At 44.2% G+C, this 18,577-nt stretch overlaps 1 protein-coding gene across 5 annotated transcripts in view; it reads left to right on the top strand.

Annotated features, from left to right (window-relative positions):
* Positions 1 to 18,577, top strand: part of ANKRD13A (ankyrin repeat domain 13A) — a 41,110-nt gene that overhangs the window by 10,899 nt on the left and 11,634 nt on the right. For 4 of the 5 annotated variants that reach the window (XM_047760114.1, XM_047760112.1, XM_047760111.1 and 1 more), the window contains 7 exons: positions 3,630 to 3,762; positions 5,638 to 5,762; positions 9,227 to 9,272; positions 11,339 to 11,482; positions 12,304 to 12,493; positions 16,441 to 16,507; positions 17,820 to 17,901. In XM_047760114.1, coding sequence (XP_047616070.1) covers positions 5,673 to 5,762; positions 9,227 to 9,272; positions 11,339 to 11,482; positions 12,304 to 12,493; positions 16,441 to 16,507; positions 17,820 to 17,901 — 619 coding nt within the window. In that variant the 5' untranslated portion in view covers positions 3,630 to 3,762; positions 5,638 to 5,672. The remainder of the gene's footprint in view (positions 1 to 3,629; positions 3,763 to 5,637; positions 5,763 to 9,226; positions 9,273 to 11,338; positions 11,483 to 12,303; positions 12,494 to 16,440; positions 16,508 to 17,819; positions 17,902 to 18,577) is intronic. The other variant, XM_047760113.1, reaches the window with a different exon arrangement.

The raw sequence follows: 18,577 nt of genomic DNA, 5'->3' as shown, positions 1-18,577 counted from the left end.
AGGTGGTTTTTTAATTTAATTTTTTTTTATTTTTCCCCTTTTATAAGGGAGCAAACTGAAACTCAAGAGAAATTAAGCAATTTATCAAACAGTATATAGATGGTAGATTAGTATTATGTGTTATGTAAAATACATAGTTGATTTTTAAACAGCTTTATTGAGGTAAAATTCACTTACACAGTTCACCCATTAACATGTATTATTCACTGTTTTTCCGTATATTTGGAGTTGTGCAACTATCACTGCTATCGCATTCCAAAACATTTCATCACCTCATAAAGAGACCTCACACCCATTAGCTGTCATTTTTCCCCATTTCCCTCCAACCCCTTTAGCCCCAGGCAATCATTAAGCTACTTGCTGTCTCTATAGATTTGCTTATTCTGGGCATTTTATATAAATGGAATCATAAAATATGTGACCTTTTATGTTTGGCTTTTTTAACCTAACATGGTGTTTTCAAGGTTCATCCATGTTGTGGCATGTATTGGTACTTCATTCTTTTTTTTTTTTTTTGTCTTTTCTAGGGCTGGACCCGTGGCATATGGAAGTTCCCAGGCTAGGGGTCCAATCAGAGCTGTAGCCACAAGCCTACGCCAGAGCCACAGCAACGCTGGATCCGAGCCGCATCTATGACCTACACCACAGCTCACTGCAACTCTGGATCCTTAACCCGCTGAGCAAAGCCAGGGGTTGAACCCATGTCCTCATGGATGCTAGTTGGGTTTGTTAACTGCCGAGCCACAACAGGAACTCTGACATTTGTTTTTTCCTACGTTTTGGCTATTATGAATAATGCTGCTATGCATATCTGTGTACAAGTTTTTGTGTGGTTTTATTTTTCTTGGATAAATACCTATGAGAGGAATTGCTAGGTCTTACAGTAATTTTGTGTTTAACTTTTTGAGGAAGTGCCAACTGTTTTTCCAGTTGACTGCACCATTTTACATTCCCACCAGCAGGGTATTTCTAGTTTCTTGTCCTCCTTGTCAACACTTGTTATTGTCTGCCTTTTTGATTGTGGCCTAATGGGTGTGAAGTAGTATCTCATTGTGCTTTGATTTACATTTCCCTGTCGATTATGTTGAGCATCTTTCATGTGCTTGTAGGCCATTGGCATGTCTTTGAAGGAATGTGTATTTAAACCTTAGCCCATTTAAAAACTGGATTATTTGTCTTTTTATTCTTTTTTTAAATTTTTTTATTTTTTCTGTTGCACAGCATGGGGACCAAGTTACACATTTGTCTTTTTATTCTTTAGTAGTTAGGGTTCTTCATATATTTTGGATATTAATGCCTTATTAAGTATATGATTTGGAAATATTTTCTCCCATTCTTTACTTGTCTTTAGTTCCTTTTTTTTTTGGTCTTTTTAGAGCTGTACCTGCCGCATATGGAGGTTCCCATATAGCCACCAGCCTGTGCCGCAGCCACACCACACAGGGTCTGAGCTGCGTCTGCGACTTACACCACAGCTCACTCACAGCAACGCTGGATCCTCAACCCATTGAGCAAGGCCAGGGATCAAACCTGCAACCTCATGGTTCCTAGTCGGATTTGTTTCCTCTGCTCCATGACGGGAACTCCTATATGTTTATCTTTATGTCAGTACCACACTGTCTTGACTGCTTTAGCTTTGTGTAGTAAGTTTTGTAATTGGGAAGTGTGAGTCCTCAAATTTTACTCTTCTTTCCAAGATCATATTTGACTATTCTGGGTTCTTTGCATTTTCTTATGTATTTTAGTATCAGCTTGTCTGTTTCTGCAAAGAGTCAGCTGGAGTTTTGATAGAGAATTTCAGCTGTGATATAAAATCTAGTGTCTTAGCTTTTATACATCAAATCTAATGGTTGCCCAGGAGCCTGAGCATTAATCCTTAAGTCCGGAGTTGTTAGTTTTATTCTGGGGTGTGAATTGAAGTAGGTAGAGTTTCCCCTTTTACATAAATACTGTTAAGCATCTCTTAAGTCAGGCAGCATGCTAAACCTAGCACCTTTCATGTACTAGACTAAACTAGTTGAGTAAGAAAACAGTGTCTAGAGTTCCCAGTATGGTGCAGTGGGTTAAGGATCCAGCGTTGCTGCTGCTACTGTGGTGTAGGTTACAGCTCCAGACTGGATTCGGTCCCTGACCGGGGAATTTCCAAATACCTTGGGTGTAGCCAAAAAAGAAAAACAGTTTCTATAACAGACATGAAAGAAAATACTGGATTTGCTAATTGTTTCTTTCCTGCTAAGCTTCAATTAAGTTAATAATTTTAACTCATATTACTTAAAAAACAATCATTTAATGCAAATTACAGACTAGGGTGGCAAAAGCTAAGAAATGTAAGACTTGGATCCTATCTTTGGAGTTCTCTTTGGGGAGATCAACAAGCCCTACCCCTTGGGAAAAGTCAGGGAGTCCCAGGAGGTGGCATGGGCACCGTTCCAGGAGACACGTTGGCGTTTCAGTGCCTGAGAGAACACTAAGGCCTGGGGTTGGTCCAGGAGGGCGTGTGTGTTCACTTAGCAGAATATCTCTAGCCACTTGTCTTATTCCTCAACAGCAGTGCTTGACTTTACTTCACAGTAGCCATGATACAGTGAGCCAAACAGGGAGGTCCAGTAGCTGTTGGATAGTAGTTTTTACCCACAGTCCTGCTTACTTTCCTTTCCCATGGCTGATGGTGGAGAGTCCTAGATATCTCTGGAGGCTGTACAACAGCTAGCATCTCAAATAAAGAAAAAGCACATTTTCTAAGCAGTATTATGTCAACTTTAAAAGTCTTATATTCCAAAGCCCCATGTCAGTTTCTTGTGTCCTGGGAAGAATATTCAGAGCTGTCTTTGGAAGGCAGCACCCAGTCCTTCAGACTGAACTGGGATCAGGGAACACCCCATCTGGCTCTGTAGACCCAGGGCAGGTGCCAAAAAGGGGGACAGAAGAGGAATGAAGAGCCAAAGCCCAACGGGCAATGTGTCTAGCATGGGAAATGGATGTTCATCTGTAAATAAGTCCACACTCACCCCTGGCAGGTCACACTCATTGTTGGTGGGACCCGTGGGTGCGGCTACTTCAAGGCACTTGGAACTCAGTACACAATAATGAAAAAAACAAAACAAAACAATAATGAGAGTGGTGTTTTGGTGGGAATCCAGCTAGAGAATGTCATTTTATTCTGACCCGAGTTCTCTTCTGAGCTTTCAGTTTTGATTAAAGTCCTGCACTTCCTGTTCTAGACGAGAATGCTGATATGTGCTGGAGAATTCCCCCATGTTCTGTGTCATAGGGTGGTTGCTTTTCCATGAAAGACCTTTGGCCTTATTTAGACTTAATTTGAGTGCTGTTGTGTCGAGTGCTGTTTGTGCTTAAGGTTGTGTTTGATGATCTGAGGCCTATAGCCAATTTTTATTTATGAGGCACTTAACTTTATAGAAAAAGGAACTCAGTAACTGTCATCTTTATTTATAGGCCCCAGGTTCACATTTTAGTCATGCCCGCATGAAAGCATTCATGTCTCCATATATTGCTGCTATGAATGTGCAAATACTATTTAAAATTTTTGCACTTAATATAATCTCTCAAACCCCTTTCCGCATTTTTATATAATATATCCAACTATATAAATGCCAGTGTTTACTCTACAGAACGTGGAAGCTCTGGATCCACGAGGTCGAAGCTTGTTGCACCTTGCCGTTTCTTTGGGACATTTGGAATCTGCTAGAGTCTTGCTCCGACACAAAGCAGATGTCACAAAAGAAAATCGCGAGGGATGGACAGGCAAGTATACTTATAAAATAATTGAAAGCCTTTAATTTCATTTCTCTTTCTGATTCTATCAGAAGTGTGCCCCTCCTACTGCCTCATTGAGGTTTCTTCTTCCTTCCTTCCTTTCTTTCTTTTGCTTTTAGGGCTGCACCCGTGGCATATGGAGGTTCCCAGGCTAGGAGTCAAATCAGAGCTACAGATGCCGGCCTACACCACAGCCACAGCAACGTGGGATCCAAGCTGAGTCCGCAACCACAGCTCACAGCAACGCTGGATCCTTAACCCACTGAGCGAGGCCAGGGATCAAACCCACAACCTCATGATTCCTAGTTGGACTTGTTTCCTCTGTGCCATTCTTGGTTGTAGAATATCCTTTTTGTTAAGTTTCAGTCTCTTTTAATCGATAGTTGTTCAGCAAGTTGTTGTGATTTTGGTGTGTTCGCAAGAGGAGGTGAGTTCAAGGCCCTTCTACTCCGCTGTCTTGTCTCTTGCATCATTTTCTCTTTCTGAATAAAGGCCTGTCTCAATCCTCATTGTCCTCAGGGTCATCTTTGTCTTAAGGCTCTTTGTCTCTTGGGACGTGGTGCCCAGTGAGGAGACAAGAGCCTCAAGTTCTACTGGCTGGTCTGTAGCACAGTAGTCCGAATTGTGTCCTGTACCAAAAGCCCAGGGCTGAGGGTGATTCCTCAGCCAGATAGCAGCTCTCATGCACCAGACATGAATGAGGAGGCCAGACTTCCCCTGCAGAATGTGGTGGTAACTCCAGCGAATCCAACAAGATAGACAAAATATTTTTTTTTTGCCTTTTTGCTATTTCTTTGGGCCGCTCCCACGGCATATGGAGGTTCCCAGGCTAGGGGTCGAATCAGAGCTGTAGTGTCCGGCCTACGCCAGAGCCACAGCAACACAAGATCCGAGCCGTGTCTGCAACCTACACCACAGCTCACGGCAACGCCGGATCGTTAACCCACTGAGCAAGGGCAGGGACTGAACCCGCAACCTCATGGTTCCTAGTCGGATTCGTTAACCACTGCGCCATGACGGGAACTCCTTTTTTTTTTTTTTGTCTTTTTGCCTTTTCTAGGGCTGCTCCAGCGCCATTGGAGGTTCCCAGGCTAGGGGTCTAATGGGAGCTGTATCCACTGGCCTGCGCCAGAGCCACAGCAACCCAGGATCCGAGCCGCATCTGTGACCTACACCACAGCTCACAGCAACGCCAGATCCTTAACCCAAGATAGACAAAATTAAAAAGAAATTATGGCGAAAAGTAGTATCCTTTTCCAGGGAGGTACTGGCATTTGTTTTGCAAGCTCTTGTACTGTTGGTCAGAGTAATTCTGAGTTGACTGAGCAAGGATACACACAACACAAGCCCTACCTGCCTGTCTCCACATAACTGTAGTTGTGTGATCGCACAATTAAAGCCAGCTCTGAAGATACTTTCAGGATTTTGGAGCCAGTGGTGGGAGAAGGGAGGGTAGAGAAGGATGGAAGGGTTTGATCAAGAGGCTAAGAGTGCTCTGTTCTCATCTCTTCTCAGTTAGGTAAGAGCTAGAAATAAGGAGTCATGGTCATAAAGCTAAGGTGGGACTGTACCCTCTGTCCCACCTTGAAGAAAATGTTGGCCTTTGGTCCACGTAGATCCTTCCCTTCCTTTCCCTTCCCTTTTCTTTTCTTTGCCATGCCCTTGGCATGTGGAAGTTCCTGGGCCAGGGACTGAACCTGTGCCACAGCTGCAACCAGAGCCGCAGCAAGAACACCACAGGATCCTTAACCCGCTGAACCAGGAGGGAACTTTGTCCACACAGATACTTTTCAAACTGGCTTTGGAATTTGTCAGAAAGTGTGAGAATACTGGGTGATCAAACTTCACCTTTTTGCCTTCCAGTTTTACACGAGGCCGTGAGCACTGGCGATCCCGAGATGGTGTACACAGTTCTTCAGCACCGAGACTACCACAACACGACCATGGCCCTGGAGGGAGTTCCTGAGCTGCTCCAGAAGATTCTTGAGGTAGCCATAAAAATGGTCAATGCCATCATTTGAGTTGAGTGCTGACACGGCAGCTGGAAACAGTCTGACATCCTCGAGCGCCTTCCTAGAGAGTTTTATGAATCGTGAATACGATGTATTGAATACCATATAGCTCTATGCTATACCATAAAGCTTTATTCCTTGCTATTCCAACTTGTGAAATGAAGTCTTTTACAAATTAAGTTTCTGGGTCACTAGACTTACTCTCTTAAGTGCTATTTAAAAGTTATAACTTAAGACAAGTGGACATCAAACAATTAATTGTCTAGCTGCCTGTTTTCTTAAAAGTAGCATCCGAGCTCAGGTCATCTTGGGGAAATTGTAATGAACATGGTTACTAGACAGGGATTTTCAGGCCTGTTGAGACTCAGAAGTCTATGTGCAACTCTTTTTTTTAGGGCCACACCCCAGGCATATGTAAGTTCCCAGGCTAGGAGTCGAATCGGAACTACAGCTGCCAGTCTACACCATAGCCACGGCAACACGGGATCCGAGCTGTGTCTGCGACCTATACCACAGCTCATGGCAACACTGGATCTCCGACCAACCGAGTAAGGCCAGGGATCGAACCTGCATCCTCATGACTACTGGTTGGATTTGTTTCTGCTATGCCACAACAGGAACTCCTTATGTGTAACTCTTCTTAACAACACTTTCATTCTCACTATTAGTATTTTGTGACTGCTATCTAATCCATTGCCTTAACTTACTTAGTTTTGGCTTTGGGGCAGTTTATCTGTCTTGTGAATGAAAATATGTGGGCACTTGGAGAACTTTCTTAAAAAGTTTTACTTCTAGGGTCTCAGATTGCTTAGGAAGATGGTTACCATTCTTCAGATAATTTTTGTCACCTGCAGTAACCATCTTATTGGTCACCCATGTGCAATATTCATGGGGCAGCTAGAGATGTGGCAATACCAGTGATTCAGTTTTCATGTCATTTATTCTCAGTTTAAGCTCAGAAGTACACTCCCTGAAATATTTCCAAAGGTATTTGCTAGAAAAAAATGGCATTACATATTTCTTGAGAAAAATGAATAGTTCTCTTGAGAAAAGAAAGAACTTTGCTGTAAGACAATCACTGCTTGTTATCTGTGCCCTGTTCTTTAAAAAAATAGTTCTCTGACATTTAAGCTAACTCCTGCCTAAGATATTCATTTTTCAGGTACTACAAAGAAAACTTCCATGAAATATTAACTTGTATTCACTGTTTTTATTTTTATTTTTATTTTTTTTGCCTTTTTGCCATTTCTTGGGCTGCTCCAGCGGCATATGGAGGTTCCCAGGCTAGGGGTCGAATCGGAGCTGTAGCCCCCGGCCTACACCAGAGCCACAGCAACACAAGATCCGAGCCGCGTCTGCAACCTACACCACAGCTCACGGCAACGCCAGATCGTTAACCCACTGAGCAAGGGCAGGGACCGAACCCGCAACCTCATGGTTCCTAGTCGGATTCGTTAACCACTGCGCCATGACGGGAACTCCTTTTTTTTTTTTTTTATTTATTTTATTTTTCGTATCCACTGTTTTTAAAATAGGTCTGGGAGTTCCCATTGTGGCTCAGCAATAATGAACCCAACCAGTATCCATGAGGATGCAGGTTTGATCCTGGTCTTGCTCGGTGGGTTAAGGATCTGGTGTTGCTGAGAGCTGTGGTGTAGGTTGTAGACATGGCTTGGAATCTTCGTTGCTGTGGCTCTGGTGTAGGCCAGCAGCTGTAGCCCTGATTTGAACCCTAGCCTGGGAAATTCCATATGCCGTGGGTGCAGCTCAAAAAGCAAAATAAATAAATAAAATAGGTGTGTGTTGGAGTTCCCTGGTGGCTCAGCAGGTTAAAGATCTGGTATTGTCACTGCTGTGGCTTGGGTCGCTGCTGTGGCATGGGTTCAATCCCTGGCAAGGGAACTTTCATATGCTGCAGGCAATGCCAAAAAAAAAAAAAGGAAAAAGTAAAATAGGTGTATGTTCGAGTGCACAAAGATCACATAGGTTTATTGTTTTCTTATCTAACTTATTGCAGGATGAATTAAAAGTATCATATGTCCATTTGACAAAGCAGAAGATGATTTATTTAACATGACTACTCACATTTAAAAAATTCAGTGTAGGGAGTTCCCGTCGTGGCTCAGCAGAAATGAATCTGACTAGTAACCATGAGGATGCAGGTTCGATCCCTGGCCTTGATCAGTGGGTTAAGGATCCGGCGTTGCCGTGAGCAGTGGTGTGGGTCGCAGACATCACTCGGATCCTGTGTTGCTATGGCTCTGGTGCAGGCCAGTGGCTACAGCTCTCATTTGACCCCTAGCCTGGGAACCTCCATATGCCACAGGCGGGGCCCTAAAAAGACAAACAAAAAATTCAGTGTAAAGGATTTTCTTTTTTTACCTGTATTGATCCATAGCCATGAACTGCATTGCACTGTATTCTCTGCTGGAGGTTGTAGGCAGCCCACCAATGGCCTCGTGCTGGTGGCACCAGAGGCCATGGTTGATGGCTTGTCTTTCAATGGCATCTCCTTATTACATGTCTACGTTTCTTATCCATTGCCCCTTGGAATGTCTTCACCCCATCATTGGAATTTCTAGCATTTATCTATAGGAATTCTGTATTCTATTTCTGGATATGTTGTATCCATTGTTTTTAAAATAGGTGTGTATTGGAGTTTCCTGGTGGCTCTGAGGATTAAGGATCAGGCATTGTCACTGCTGTGGCTCAGGTCTCTGCTCTGGTGAGGTGGTTTAGCCCCTGGCCTGAGATCTTTCATGTGCCCTGGGCATAGCCAAAAAGAAAAGGAAAAAATAAAATAGGTGTGTATTCTCTTTCTCTGTAGGAAGTCGTGGTAGGTCAGAAAATCATCCTAAACAGGGCTGCTGTGGTAGTGTGAAACCTCAAAATCCAAATACACCAGATGTAAGAGGAAAGTAGGGGCAAAAGTCTTCCGTTAAGTGGAGGGAAAATTCACCTGCTTAGAGGCAGTGATGTCCCAAAGCCTGGTTTTACAGGGTGGTCCAGTAAACATGAAGCCCGTCCCAGCACACAAAGCCATTTATAGTCAAGTTCCCTATAGGACAGATGGAGTCCACCCTCCTTTCTCTCTGCTTGGACCAGCCTGTGACCCAGGTTGAGAGGCAGTGCTTGAGCCCATCCTTCTGGCTCATTTGCTGTTACGTAGGAACCCAGCTAGCCCCTAAATCAGATTTGACTTTTATCTCCCTCCAACCTTGTCATTTGCAGTTAACCTTATTAACTGTCTAGACATATTTTATATCAAGATAAAATAACAGCCTGAATATAAAATAAGCAGTAGGTTTGATGGGTTTACAATTTATGTTTCTTCTTACTTTCTCTGTTCTTTTTCCCTTAAACAACCCTATTAACCCTGACTATGTTTGTGTTTAGTTAATGGTGCCAAGGGTAATTTATTTTAAACCTTTGTCCTTTAGGCTCCAGATTTCTACGTGCAGATGAAATGGGAATTCACCAGCTGGGGTGAGTGGCATTGGGCTTGGAAGGCATGTAGATTGGATATAAGCTTATTTTTCCTTTGTAAAAGTTGTATGTATTTTAAATTTAAACTTATTTATTTATTTATTATTATTTTTTATTTATTTATTTTTTTTTGTTTTTAGGGCTGCACCTGCACCATATGAAAGTTCCTGGGCTAGGGGTCAAGTCGGAGCTGCAGCTGGCAGCCTACGTCACAGCCACAGCAACACCAGATCCGAGCTGAGTCTGTGACCTATACCACAGCTCACAGTAATGCTGGATCCTTAGCCTACTGAGCAAGGCCAGGGATTAAACCCGCATCCTCATGGATACTAGTTGGGTTCATTAGCACTGAGCCACAGTGGTAACTCCCTATATGTATTTTTTTTTTTAAATCCAGGAGATGCATAAATAAGAATAAGGGAGGAGTTCCCTCTGTGGTGCAGTGGGTATTAACCTGGCTTGTCTCTGTGGTGTTGCTGGTTCGATCTCCAGCCCAGCTCAGTGGGTTAAGCATCTGGCATTGCCACAGCTGTGGTGTAGCTCGCAGATGTAGCTCAGATTTGACTCCTGGTCTGGGAACATCCATATGTCATGGCTATGGCCAGGGGAAAAAAAGGATAAGGGAAAACAGTCACTCACAGTCCCACTTGAGCACAACCGCTGTTAATGCTTTAGGTGCATTCCTTCCAATCTTTTCCTGAAGGCAAAAGACTTTTTCTCCCAAATATTCATAAATATAATATGTAGACAATCTTGTCTCCTTTTGTCACTTATATCTGACATTTATTTCATATTTTTAGTTTTTAACAATACAACTTTAGGAGTTCACTTGTGGTGTAGTGGGTTAAGGATCTGGCATTGTCACTGCAGGGGTCCAGGTCACCAGTGTGGCATGGGTTCAGCCCCTGGCCTGGGGAAAAAAAAAAAAAATCACTTTAAATGGCTAAAATCTTAGTAAGTAGATTTATCATAATTCAGTTACTCATTTCCTGATGTCATTCAACTTGATTCTTTTTTTTTTTTGTCTTTTTGCTATTTCTTTGGGCCGTTCCCACGGCATATGGAGGTTCCCAGGCTAGGGGTCGAATCGGAGCTGTAGCCCCCAGCCTACGCCAGAGCCACAGCAACGTGGGATCCGAGCCGAGTCTGCAACCTACACCACAGCTCACGGCAACGCCGGGTCGTTAACCCATTGAGCAAGGGCAGGAACCAAACCCGCAACCTCATGGTTCCTAGTCGGATTCGTTAACCACTGCGCCATGACGGGAACTCCCAACTTGATTCTTTTAAACTTGTTTTTTAAGGAAGAAGATGAGATGAATATATATGTGTATATATATATTTTTTTTCTTTTTTCACAAAATGGATGTGTTTCTCCAAAATCTTATGTAAGGCAAATTGACAGACAGTAATTTTTCTAGATGTTCTTCTTGTTTCTTATAAATCAGTTAATGACAACTTCAAACTCCCAGATTTTTAGCTATTTTCACTCTCCAACTTCCCTTTCAGACAAGAAGTCATATTTGTGATGAAACATTTAAGTGAAGCAGAAAGTATATGGAAGAAGAGAACTTCATCTTCTTCTATAAAATGAAGTTCTTTTTAATGCGCATAATCACTCTGATCACAGCTTTTGTTAAAAAGCAGCATATTTTAGACATTTGCTGTCTTGAATGGCGTGATAACTGTATGGTGGGCTGCAGCCAGATGGTGAGAGTAGCATATGTGAATGAGGACAGCCAGATGGACGCATTCTAGCCCTGATGGTGGTCCATAAGAGGGGTTCATTCTGGGCCTGAGAATTCTCTTGGGAAGTTCATTTAGAGTTTTCTCTGGACAGGACATGGATTTGCACTTTTATAAACAGCTAAAGAACAGAAGGTATGTTTTTATTTTTTAAGGATGACTTTGTATATCTTCACTGTGGGAGCCAAGTCCAGTTCTGTGTGATTGTTACCATCTTGCCAGGCCTGTCCTTTCAGTAAAGTCAAGAGTCCTGATTCCCTGGGCCTGGCTGTTCTGCTTGGCTGGTGGGCTTTTCTCAGTAGTACACTTCTCTCCTCCAGTGCCCCTGGTTTCCAGAATATGCCCAAATGATGTCTGTCGCATTTGGAAAAGTGGTGCCAAGCTGCGTGTGGATATCACATTGCTGGGATTTGAGAACATGAGCTGGATAAGAGGGAGGCGGAGTTTTATATTTAAGGGAGAAGGTGAGTGGTTCTGTTGTAATAAGCTACAGAGTGCTTTTTAACCATCTGAATGTGTTCACATTGAAGTTCCCTTGTGGCACAGTGAGTTAAAGATCCAAGGTTGTCATTGCTGTGGCTCTGGTTGCTGCTATGGCTCAGGTTTGATCCCTGGCTTGGGAACTTCCACACACTGAGGGAAGTGGCAGGAAGTGCCAAGGAACCAAAAAAAAAAAGAAAGTGTTCACATTTATATGCCTCATCTGAACTTGTCAGGGTATGTTTTATTGTGGTTGTTGTTGTTCTTATCAGTCATTCAGCTTTCAATTCCTGTATCTTATTTCTTGTCTGAATAGTCCTCTTGCACATATCATTTACCACCCAACACCATTACCCTCTTCCCATATGTCTGTCTTATGTTCTTGAACCTCTGAGTACAAGACTCTGTCTTGTATCTCTTTATATTCCCTCCATAATCGGGCATGACTCGCCTTATGAGGGTGAGAAATGGCACGGCTAACCCCATGTTGTGCATAAATAATTGATATTAATTATGTCATCGTATACTTAAAGAAGTACACAGATGAAATGTGTTGCTAACAAAGAATGCAAATTATTTTAAAAGTCTGCCTTTTTGAGGAAGTTGGCCCAGAGCCTCCTCTGAGTTGTGGACAATTGGCCAGATCACCCCTGGGGAGGTAGGTAATCACTAATAGTCTTTAGGTTTTATCGGATAGCACCTGGGAGGGGAAGTGTGAAAGATGATGTAGTTTAACCCACGAAGCTTCCTTGGTTTTGCCTCTCCCTTGCACTGTGCTTAGTTATGCCCTGGTTTCCATTGACAGACAACTGGGCGGAGTTGATGGAGGTCAACCACGATGACAAAGTGGTCACCACCGAACACTTTGACCTCTCCCAGGAAATGGAGCGCCTCACTCTGGACTTGATGAAGCCAAAAGGCAGGGAGGTTGAGAGGCGGCTCACAAGCCCGGTCATTAACACCAGCCTCGATACTAAAAACATTGCTTTTGAAAGGTACGGATTCAGGTTCTGCATTTTCATGTCTAATCCCTTTACTGCCATCTTTAGTGGCATGTATGCACTAATTGGAACTTGTGGGTGGATTGGAATTTTTCTAATGTGGCATAATAAACACTAGTGGGTTGTGGAGGTGATCTCTGTTCTAACCAAATAGAAGCCATAGCTGACATCCTCTATCATTTTTATAGCACACTGGTTAAGTCTTGGAGAAATGTCCTTATATTCTTTTATGGGCTCTTTCTGATGGATTTTACTTGAATTTTATTTTTGTGTATGGCAATCCACAAGACACCCCCCCACCCCCGAACCAGCCCCAAACCATGGAGCTTGGAGTTACCAAGGTAGAATCCATCCAGTATTGAATATGGTTCTACTCATGGTTGTGAGATTCACACTTACTATACAGTTGATTGTGGTTCCCCCCGTCCACCCCCTGCTTCCCTGTGAGGCCTAAGAGTTTAGAGCAGGAGTGTGGAGGGGTTTCAATTTCATTCCAGACTTTATCTGGAGCAACCTCTGGGGAGGTCCGTGCCTCAGTTAATCAGATGAGGCACCATCTCTGGACCAATCCAGGCAAGGAGGGCCTCTGAAAGGAAGGTGGAGGCTGTCCCAGCCATTAGCCCTGTGCTCCCACGTGGAACACGCAGAACCGAAGGAGTCTGTAGGGCCCTGAGCATTTGCCTAGGATGTCACATCCTGCTCTCTGTGAGCCAAAGCAGCATAACCTGAGCCAGCATGGACAGTGTTCTCTTTCTCTTCTCTTAATGAATATATTAACTGTTCTCTTTCTTCTCTTCTTAGTTTCCAGTATAAAATGTATTACTAAAACGGAGAGTCTTCTATTTAGTCAACATAAGACTTAAGCGCCCCTTCCCCCAATTAAGATCAGGCTGTGCAAATTAGGGTATTTGTTGGGAGCAGAAGAGAAAATGCCAGGTATGCTGCTGCTTTGGGTGGCACCAGGGCAGGGCCAGTCCCCTATCACCTGCCTCACCAGGTGATGGCTGCTGTCTTCCAGTTACAGCGAGGATTAGGGACTGACTGTGGCTTTATCTGGAAGGGTCTTGGAAGACACCTCTAGGCTTTGGCATTTGCCTCTGCAGACCAGGGGGCACACCAGCTTAGGGCTCTTTCGGTAAAGCTGGGAGATGGGGAGCCTGCCCCCCACTGCAGCTAGCTGCAGAGACGGAACTGGAGGAGCCTGGCGATAGAGCAGCGAACTGTGGCTCTGAGCAAGCAACTTAATCTCTCCAGGCCTCTATTTCCTCAGCTGAAAGGAGAAAGAGAGTGAATCTTGAGATGAAATCTTAGATGTCATGAGAAGAGCCACTGTTCCTTCTAGTTCACCAGCAGAGCTGTAAGCGTCCTTTGCTCTGAAGTGTCATTTACAGAGGGTGTGATGGTTACTGGCCATTACCCAGTAGAGCATAGGCAGTGGCAGCCAGTTCCTTTTGTACTGAGACTAAGTTGCATTTTGTAGTCCTCTGGTCCCAGGGTTTCCAGACAGTTCAGACTAACCCTCCTTTTGCAACCAATAGTGTGTTGCTGAAAGAGAACTTCTGGAAGGCAGCTGCTATTTTTGGTGGTGCTCAGAAATATGTACTCAGTGAGCTTCTCATGCTTCCAGCAAGGGCTTGAGCCACTCCTGAGGATGGGGTTTGCAGGTAGGAAACTGTGCTTGCCAGCTTCTTACCTGACGTGTGAGCAAGCATTCTTCCGATTAAATTTGGAAGCTGTGTGTCTGTTACATTATGATAGTCTTTTTTATCTATTTCTTTCTTCTACTCTGTTACTGGGAGCTTGGTGCTTGCAAAGTAATACTTTTCCCATTGTGAGTTTTTGACCTGCAGATATGTGCTTTCTGGTCACAGTTTGGATTTTTCCCTCCCTCCTCCAAAAGATTCTGCTATGCCAACCTTAAACAAAACATTTCCTACCACCCTCTGAGCCTTTCTCTACATTGTGTAGCGGCCTCCAGGTGCCAGCATCTACTAAGTGGCCTTTGATATGCTAGTCTCAGTGGAGATGGGCAGAGTTGAAAATGGCAAAAGAGGAAGCTGGGTTTCCTGTCATTTTCAAATGCCTCTGCATGTACAGTTAGCTAATCAAGGAGCCAAGGAGTTATTAGAATCTTGCTTTTAAAATAGGTTGTAGACATTGTGTTTAATAAACTAAACTATCAGAGAATGGACATGGGGAAGGAGGTGGAGCAGCCAGAATTGCAGAAAGATCAGATGTGGGTGAGTGAGGAGAGTTGTGGTTCCCAGGAGAAGGGGCGGCTCTGTGTTCTCAGCATCCACCAAGGACAGAATGGAGCAGACCTAGTCATCCCCTGGTCCCTTGGAAGACGGTGTGTCTGAGAGCGATGATTTCCCATGCCAAGATGTCAGGTGACTTACTGAAAGACAGGAACTGAGGATTGAATTCATTCACCAAAAGGAATATCTCAATTTTCATTGGTTGCTGACTAAAGGGGAACTTGGGTTTATTAGTCTGTCAGCTGTGGTCCCTAACTCCCTACCCCCCAGGATTGTTATCTTGCTTCTGGGATGTCAGTTAGAGATGGCTGGCACCTGGTGTCATCCCTTTAGGATGCCTCATTCCCTCCATGGGTCACGTGACACTAATTGTGGGTAACTAATGGAAAATCAAAGCTCTGGTCCCTTCTTTCTCTGATGGGCTGTAATACACATGTAAAACTCCTCATACTCTTGTCTGGACTGACTTCATTTACCAAATCCCGTTCAAAGAAAAGCAGACCATTTGGAAACACAACATACAGATAATCGCACCCCCACCACCGTTCTTGAAGTTTCCTGCGTAGTGTCCTGCTTCACTCCAGGTGGGAGCAGGAGGCAGGCAGTTGCCCGCCGCAGAGCCAATTGCAGCGGTCGCAGTGGAGCGAGGATGTGATGTCCTAGACAAAGGGGCAGTCTGGGCAGGGGTCCCCCATAAGTGGTAGCATTTCTCAAGGAGAGCTGCTTTGAAAACAAATCAGAGCCTCTTGGCTGCTTTTGGTTCCTAAGTGCATTATTTTCCAGGACCACATTGAGTTGAGTAACTGGATGTGCGGGCACGTTACTGGTGCTGCAGCTGCTGCTGAAATGCTGGGCTACTTTAAAAGCAGTTCTGGGTGGGGGATCCGGCGTTGCTGTGACCTGTGGTGTAGGTCCCAGACACAGCTCATGTCCCGAGTTGCTGTGGGTGTGGCGTAGGCCAGTGACTACAGCTCTGATTAGACCCCTAGCCTGGGAACATCCATGTCTCTGTCCTAAAAAGCAGAAAATAAAAGAATAAAAGCAGTTCCACAGAGCCGGGCTGGAAAACTGCTTTTGACATGCTTTGTGCCCCTGCTGCACCTACCCTGACAAAGCGCATGACCCTCAAGCCATTGTGCAGGCTGACGGCTTCCACCAGCCTCCCTCCACAGTGATGGGTTCCTGCCCCAGCATTTTCTCCCGAGGAGCAGGATGGTCCGTGCCTCACTGTTGTGAGAATTCCTCAAGATCCGGCTGCTTACAGGGGTAGAGCCAACAACGTCAGTGCCTAGAGTTGGGATGACCTACGCAGATGCACTAACCCAGGAGCCACCCAGTGGCCAGCCCTTGGATGCTGGTCGTCTCCACTCAGTTCTTTAAGACAGCTGTCCCGTAAATGTCACCACCTTTGTTGCCTCTGCTGGCAGTTTTTGTAAAGAAGCCAAGAGTGGAGGCTTTCTATGCCAGGGGTGAGGCAAATTGATTAATAACTGTGGGAGGGGGTGGGGGAGGCTTGAGCCATCTGTCATTAATAACATCCCTTTGTGGCCAACAGAACCATAATTTCCAAGTGTCCTTCACTAACCTAAGCTGGGGAAAAAAGAAAAAGCTATAAAGCCTGCAGGGATAAATCTGAATGGCATATTGTACATGTAGAAATTTGTGGTGTTCACTTTTTATCAGAACTAAATCCGGATTCTGGGGCTGGAGGACAGATAAAGCAGAAGTTGTTAATGGTTACGAAGCAAAGGTAAAAGGAAACTCTTAAAATAAGATTTAATATAGCTATTTAGCTTCTATGCAAATGAGGAGTCTGTTCAGATTTTGTCATGCATCTGTGCCATGGAGGTGCTCTGGGGAATAAGTTCTGTCTCGTGTGTCTCTTACTTGGATTTGTATCACACTTGACTTTCAGAAAATGGAATAACATGTCCTGAGGAGGCCTCTCGTTATGCCAAAGAGAATCAGTGTTGTAGAGACGTGAGTCCAGGTACCAGTTGTCCTGGTGGGAGTGACAGTTCCTTTCTTAAAAGAAAGGAAGAAGGAAAGGATCAGACGTAATGTTTCTTTTTATGACCTGAGTGGGTTAAAAAAATACATGTATTGTAAAGCAGCTTTCCTGAGTCTCCCAACATTTTCAGTCAGCCTAATTGTAACCAGTAGGCTTCTAACCCACTTACCTGAAGTCAATGAATTTGGGAAACAGCTGTCATAGTGGAGACGGTCGATTGAGTCATCTGGCATCTTGTCAGCTGGAAAATTGTTTCTTGGCCTTTCCCTAGCCCTGCAGTGCACCAGGGAGTGATGGCTCACGATGATGCTGCCAGGAGCTACAGGGCCTCTGGTGACCTCTCAGTGAGCAGAGAAAGCAAGATGCACTTAGCGTAGTTGTTGCAGTGCTGCGTCCGAGTCCTGAGTCTTTGGACACTGGGACTCCACGCTTGACATGTATAGTTAATTCTCTTCTAACCGTGATATCTGATGTTCCTGATCCCAGTATTCCTGAGTCAACCCTGAAAACAGAGCATTGGCCCTGGCAGTTAAAATAATTTTTGGTCCATATATGGAATACCTTTTAAAGAAGTGGCTTGCTGGTTTTCTCTAAATCTTACTGGTGTAGAGAACCTTGTGTCCCATCCTTTTTCCTCCTGCCCAGCAGATGGCTGTCTAAGTCAGTCTTACTATAAGATGACCACAAGTTAGGGCAAGAACGTGACACAGGTTTGTGTACCTTAGTAGACATCCAGCTGGGAGGCCTAAATTGCAGGACCAATTTTGAGAGCGTTTAGCCACAAGAAGGACAAGTAGGAAGATGCGGCCTGTCACTGTGAACTCCTCAGGGGTAATTAAAAATGTCAGAGATGCAAAGTAACTGCTGATGCATTTCTAAGTTGGTAGTTGTGTATTTTCTCTGAAGGGCCCTAATGAGTGTTAACCATTTCTCATTTTTATTTTGCTGGATTTTTTTTTTTTTTTGGCTTCCGCATTCTTGCTTTTGCTGTGCTTACGTGTTGAACTTTGATTCCCTGTGTCACTGTTTCCTTTTGCACACATCTTTCAAGGTTTACACAGTGAACAATGTGAGCGTGATAACCAAAATACGGACAGAACATCTGACTGAGGAAGAAAAAAAGAGATATAAAGGTACCCTCGCTCCTTCCCCCTTTTTTTATCCTAGAGAGAGCCATTGTTGGCCTTATTAAATATGGGGGTTAGGAAGTTCCCATGTGTCTCAGTGGGTTAAGGATCCAGCGTTGCTGCAATTGCAGCATGGGTCCTATCCCCGGCCTGGGAACTTCCACATGCCATGAGTTCAGCAAAAATATAATGTGTGTATATATATGGGGGTTAATGTGATCAGCTCATGCAAATCCAGTATTTCCTTTTTATAAAATTTTCCTTAGTCTGATTCCTTCTTGGAGGTGCTTCCCCGTAATTGGCTTCAGCTGAAAATAAGGCCATTTACAAGGACTTGTTTATGTGTTATAAAGAACAATCTTTGGATTTGGTCAAAAATGTAGATCAGGATATTGGAGAATATTTATCACTGGAATGAGTGATTTCGTACAAACTATCACAATGGGAGATTCAGACAGAACATAGGCTCTGAGCCAAAACATGGCCAGAATGTGGTTGGCCTATCCCAGCTGGCCCAGGGCCAGTTCTGTGGCCTGGTCAAGTTACTTACCCGCTGTGCCTCGGTCTCCTCAGCAGTGAAATGAAGTGCTAAGACCTGTCTTAGGGTTATTGGGAGGATTTGATGAGTTATTGCATGGAAGCCTTGAGACTGGGGCCTGTGGTGTGGGGTAAGCTTGCAGCC

This window comes from Phacochoerus africanus, chromosome 15 (assembly GCF_016906955.1).
Source record: "Phacochoerus africanus isolate WHEZ1 chromosome 15, ROS_Pafr_v1, whole genome shotgun sequence".
Taxonomy (NCBI): Eukaryota; Metazoa; Chordata; class Mammalia; order Artiodactyla; family Suidae; genus Phacochoerus; species Phacochoerus africanus.
Note: the sequence above shows the minus strand (reverse complement) of the source record. Positions and strands in the feature narration are given on the sequence as shown.